Below are 5164 nucleotides of genomic sequence, written 5' to 3' on the forward strand. Positions count from 1 at the left end.
CCCCACCAATGGAAGGATGTCTTGTAACCATGGATACTCCTTCCGCTATCCCGAGACCTGCCACTTCAGCTGTAACCATGGTTACCACCTGTATGCCGGCAGCACCAGTCGGACCTGCCGGGCGGATCGCACGTGGTCGGGCAGCGCTGCCAGATGTACGGGTAACATGTTTCACTCCATACCGCAGGTATTAGAGGGACATGTATTATTTTTCATGACGTTCCCTGTTTTGCTTGGGGAGGTGGGGGTCGACATCAAGTCTGATGTTTTCATTTAGTACCCATTAATGCTGACGAAAACAATCTTCTCTCCAAAAAAGGTTGCCCAGGCGGGTACAAGTACTACCAGCCGAGCCAGTTGTGCTACAAGGCCTTCAACCAGCAGAGTGACTACACAAGTGCAGCCGCGACCTGTTCTTCTGGCGGCGGAACTCTCGCCATACCCCGGGATGCGGGCATCAACACGTTCCTTATCAACCTGAAGAACGCTGTGGATAGCAAAGCCTGGTTCTGGTTCGGACTGACTGACCGCGACCAAGAAGGCAGCTGGGTTTGGGCAGATGGTGTTGCTCTTGGACATTTCAACCAGTGGGGTCCAGGAAGACCCGACAACGCGACCAAAAATGAAGACTGTGCCCTTTATTGGCCACAAAAAGACAACAAGTGGAGCGATTTTCCGTGTTCTGAAACCTCTCTGAAGTTCATTTGTCAAGTCGGTACCTGAATCGTTATGTGTTGATATGAAAATTGTTGCTTCATATCCATGTCACGTACCTAAATTTGGTCCAATTCGACACACATAAATATATGTCAGGAAGGAGACTACGATGTAGAAATCGTGATCGTAGTCTCTGTTGACAAAAAATCCGATCGGTATCTCAACAGGCAGAATCGCAGATTTTGTCAACAGAGATCCCGAATGGAGTATATACTGGTATAATTGTCAATTCTGCCAGCAGAAGCTCCGGACACATTGACTGAAGTACCTCTTTGAATTTTTACACAAGTTTTTAAGCTTTCAAAACCATGACTTACATGCCTCTGCACAGAGGAACTGGAACTATAATATAGACACATATACTTGACACAAAGAGTTGCATTTAGACTTTCTTGGTAGAATGTTACCATTTTCTTATATCCTCAGCCACAAGTTCAACTTCACGTTCGTCTGACAAGTGAAAATTAACTTAAAAAGCGAGCTGAAAAAGTGGCTAACCTGACAGGACTCCGGCTCAAAAATCCTGTGCTTTTCCCGAAAAAGGCGGAAAATCTTTACAATATCTTTCTTGGGGATGAGGAAACGAATGGGGAAACGAATATCTACTAGGTTGAAAGGGCAAAGCTGAGAGATCGTCTGCCTGAATCTTCGCATCGTGTAGCAGTATATAGATATGTCAGTTACACTATGATTGTTCAGTACTTATCAAATCAATAACATTCAAACGTTTTGCTGTACAGAAACGTGCTAAAGAATCATTGACTGTACCGCATGTGGAAGGTTCAACAGAAGGTTCAACAACAGCCTGGTTACATGTACCCAAATGATCATTTGGGACATGATTTGTACAATATAGAACTAAAGCAACGTACAAACTGACAGCATTTCCGGCGTTTTGACAACGTTATGTTTGAAAATACCTACAATACCTACCACCACCCTAAGTTCCTGACCGCCCTGCGTATAAATATTAATGAGCTTACCATTATATAGATAACTTTATTGCACGACAATTGTACATGGTACAAAGTATGGCAACAACTAAGTACAAAATAGAGGTATAGGATAAAGCTTAACATCATAGTTAACATAACAATAAGGGCTAATATGCATAATTCAATCATAATGAAGTAGGCTAATCATTAGCTTCAGTATTCTTTCTAATAGCAGAGCAGTCCTTGATATATTTGCCTATTTTTGCATTATGGGAGTGCTGACATCTAAATAAATGTGCAAATCTGTCTGTAGCATCGAGTCTTTTAAAATATGTTGTAATTGCTTCGAGAAACGTGAATAATTCATTGCGTAAACTAGCGTATCTAGAACATTCCATTATAAAATGAATCTTCAATATGATTTGGGCAGAATGGACATAACCTTTGGTATATATGCGAGATGCCTTTTGAAAACTAAAAGGCAATCTATGATTGGCTGCTTTTTGGTGACGCCCACAGGAACTAAGGGTGACGGTTGAGAAAGTAGGGTACATCCAGACAGGCGGTTTCGCCGTTGGATGTCCCTGCGAAGGAGGATGCCAAAAAGAAAACAATCTCCTGTCTTGGTTAGCAGATTTATTATGAAGAAACTCTTAACACGTTATAAAATTACAAACAAACAGTAAATGAAAATAGGACAAAGCTTCAGAAGAAGGAAATATAAATATTTTTATCATAAGAAATTTGTTTTAAGTGTTAAAATGTTGAAAGCACTCTTTTGATATCCACTTTATATGTTATTTATACATGTACATAGGGTAACTTACGGAAGATTTCAATAACTTTTCTACATCTCCAACCTCCACACATTTGTCTGTAGAACGTCTGTAGTTAAATATAGCTATAAACAAAGTTAAATGTTTTCATACTACAGTAATAATAATACCATTATACATATAACTAATGATAAATCAATTAATACCATAGTTAATATCATCAGTATTACAGTTAAGATGAAGCCAGCTATCAAACTTAAGTGGACGTACGTCTTAAGTGGATCGCAAAAGAACCTACAAGCGGTATAAAATAAAAAGAAGGAAACTAAATTTGCGGAAGTACATTTGAAAGCAAGGTTATAGAAATATTCAAAAGACAACGAGCTGTTAAAAAAAAGAGTAAAAATTGTTTCAACGATCTCTGGTCGCTGAAGATTCTTGTCTATTTGCACACGTCTCCAATCCTCTGCACACGTCCACAATCCTTTGCACACGTCCCCAGTCCTTTGCACACGTCCCCATTCATTCCAGGAACGTTCCTTGGTTTTGGAAACGGTCAGACGTTTCAACTACTATCCCGCATGCAGTCTTCGTCAGTGACACTGAAGAGATCTAGTTGGAGAGGGATTATATATCCTGCCTGTGAACTACGAATGGATATGCAAAAATGCGTGGAAAACAATTTTTCAAAGTTAAGAACCCCTGATCCAAGTTAAGTTTGTTTCTTGATTTTTCACCAGGCACTTAACGTTACAGACTGCTTATGTCTTGGGCATGTTTAGCCTTGTGCCTCTTCAAGTGCGCAATCTGCGCTGCAGAGTAGTTACACTGGTCACACTTGTGAGGCTTCGTGTGTGTGGCCGTGTGCTGTCTCAAGGTACCCTGCGTTCCTGTCTTAAACCCGCAGATCTCACACATGTACGGCTTCTCACCCGTGTGCTTTGCCATGTGCATTGCTAAGCTCCTTTTTTTCGTTGTGAAATAGTCGCACTCTTCACATTGGTAAGGCTTCTCCCCGGTGTGTTTAGTCATGTGCTCTTTCAACGAGCAAATTTCTGCCGAAGCGTATCCACAAACGTCACATTGGTAAGGTTTCTCACCAGTGTGCGTGATCATATGCCGCTTCAGATGGCCCCTTCGCGCTGTGGAAAAATCACAAAGTTCACATCTGTGCGGTTTGTCGCCGGTGTGTTTAACCATGTGTCGTTTTAGGTCTACTTTTCGTGCTGCAGAATAGTCACAGTATTCACAGTGGAAGGGTTTCTCCAAGGCGTGAACTGCCATGTGCTTTTTCAAATAAGGCATGCTTATGGTCGAGTAATCACATACCTCACATTTGTACGGTTTTATGTTGGTGTGTGTGGCCATGTGACTTTTTAAAGATGATTTTGATGCACTAGCATAATCACAGACTTCACATTTAAAAGGTTTCTCCCCAGTGTGTTTCGCCATGTGCAACTTTAAGTGGCCCTTTTGACGTGCGGAAAAACTGCACAACTCACAGCTGTAAGGTTTCTCACCAGTGTGTGTCGTCATGTGCTGCTTTAAGGACTTTTTGCTAACAGAAGAAAAGTCGCACAGTGTGCATATGTGCGGCCTGGTGTTGCTGTGTTTAGCCATGACGTGCTCTTTCAGGTGACCCGTCTGTTGTGCCGAATAATCACACAACTGGCACTGATAGGCCCTCTCCCCACCGTGTATCGTCCGGATGTGCACGTAAAGACCGTCCTTCCTCGCCGCGGAAAAGTCGCAGTGGCCACAGTGGTAAGGTCTCTCACCGGTGTGTTTGCTCCGGATGTGCCGTTGCAGTTGCGCTTTCTGCGATGCTGAGTAGTCGCACTGTTGACACTTGAAGGGTTTCTCCCCAGTGTGGGTCCTGATGTGTTTTGTCATTGCTGTTGTACTAATGGTTTCATACTCACAGTGTGGACAGCTATGTTTCTTTGGCTCCTTTTTAACCTTGATTTTAGGTTGTGTGTGTTTCAACATGTGTCTTTTTAAAGCTCCCTTTTGGACTGCGGAATAGTCACAGACATGGCACTTATACGGTTTATCGGCACTGTGTGTGAGCACGTGTTGTTTTAAAGTCTGCTTTTGATGAGTGGCGAAAGGACACAACTCACACTTGTACGGTTTCTCCCCAGTGTGGGTAGCCATGTGGAACTTCAAACCCCTTTTCTCAACCGCAGAATAGTCGCACAGCGTGCACTTGTGCGGCCTGGTGTTGGTGTGTTTAGCCATAACGTGGTTTTTAAGTTGAGCGTTTTGCGCTGTAGAATAATCACAGTAAGTGCACTTATATGGTCTATCACCGCTGTGCACTGCTCTAACGTGGCTAAAAAGACCGTCTTTCCTCGCTGCAGAGAAGTCACAGTGGCCACAGTAGTAAGGTTTCTCACCGGTGTGCACCGCCAGGTGGCGCTTCATTCCGTCCTTGTGTGAAGTGGAATAGTCGCACTGGTCACACTGGTACGTTCTGTGGGACCTCATGTGTCTCCTCATCATCTGCTTGTGCTCCGTCTCATACTCGCAATGACGACAGCTGAGTCTCCTCCGCTCCCCTCCACTTTCATTTTCACCTTCTCCACTTTCGCTTTCAGCTTCTCCACTTCCACTTTCTTCACTTTCGCTTTCAGCTTCTTCACTTTCACTTTTCCAACTTTCATTTTCTCCACTTTCACCTTCTCCACTTTCGCTTCCAGCATTTTTACTTTCATTTTGACATCCGTTGTCAAA

The 5164-nt window shown here is 43.1% G+C and overlaps 2 protein-coding genes across 2 annotated transcripts; one reads left to right on the forward strand and one right to left on the reverse strand.

Annotated features, from left to right (window-relative positions):
* The first annotated feature begins 6 nt into the window (after nt 1-6).
* On the forward strand, nt 7-854 carry LOC118421047 (perlucin-like protein). The gene is made up of 2 exons (XM_035828209.1): nt 7-155; nt 320-854. Exons 1-2 carry the CDS (start codon nt 17-19, stop codon nt 721-723), a joined length of 543 nt encoding a protein of 180 aa, XP_035684102.1. The 5' UTR covers nt 7-16; the 3' UTR covers nt 724-854.
* A 1658-nt stretch (nt 855-2512) lies between these two features.
* LOC118420987 (gastrula zinc finger protein XlCGF57.1-like) lies at nt 2513-5026 on the reverse strand. The gene has a single exon (XM_035828099.1). The coding sequence runs from the start codon at nt 4931-4933 to the stop codon at nt 3179-3181; it is 1755 nt and encodes a 584-aa protein (XP_035683992.1). The 5' UTR covers nt 4934-5026; the 3' UTR covers nt 2513-3178.
* Nucleotides 5027-5164: the final 138 nt, after the last annotated feature.

Source organism: Branchiostoma floridae, chromosome 8, assembly GCF_000003815.2.
Source record: "Branchiostoma floridae strain S238N-H82 chromosome 8, Bfl_VNyyK, whole genome shotgun sequence".
In the NCBI taxonomy this organism is placed as follows: domain Eukaryota; kingdom Metazoa; phylum Chordata; class Leptocardii; order Amphioxiformes; family Branchiostomatidae; genus Branchiostoma; species Branchiostoma floridae.

What these genes read in the sequence shown, in the direction of transcription:
- LOC118420987 (XM_035828099.1), bottom strand. Translation starts at nt 4,933, where the DNA reads ATGATGAGGAGACACATGAGGTCCCACAGAACGTACCAGTGTGACCAG.
- LOC118421047 (XM_035828209.1), top strand. Translation starts at nt 17, where the DNA reads ATGTCTTGTAACCATGGATACTCCTTCCGCTATCCCGAGACCTGCCAC. An exon ending in GTCGGGCAGCGCTGCCAGAT is followed by an intron (nt 156 to 319) that starts GTACGGGTAACA and finishes TCTCCAAAAAAG; the next exon opens with GTTGCCCAGGCGGGTACAAG.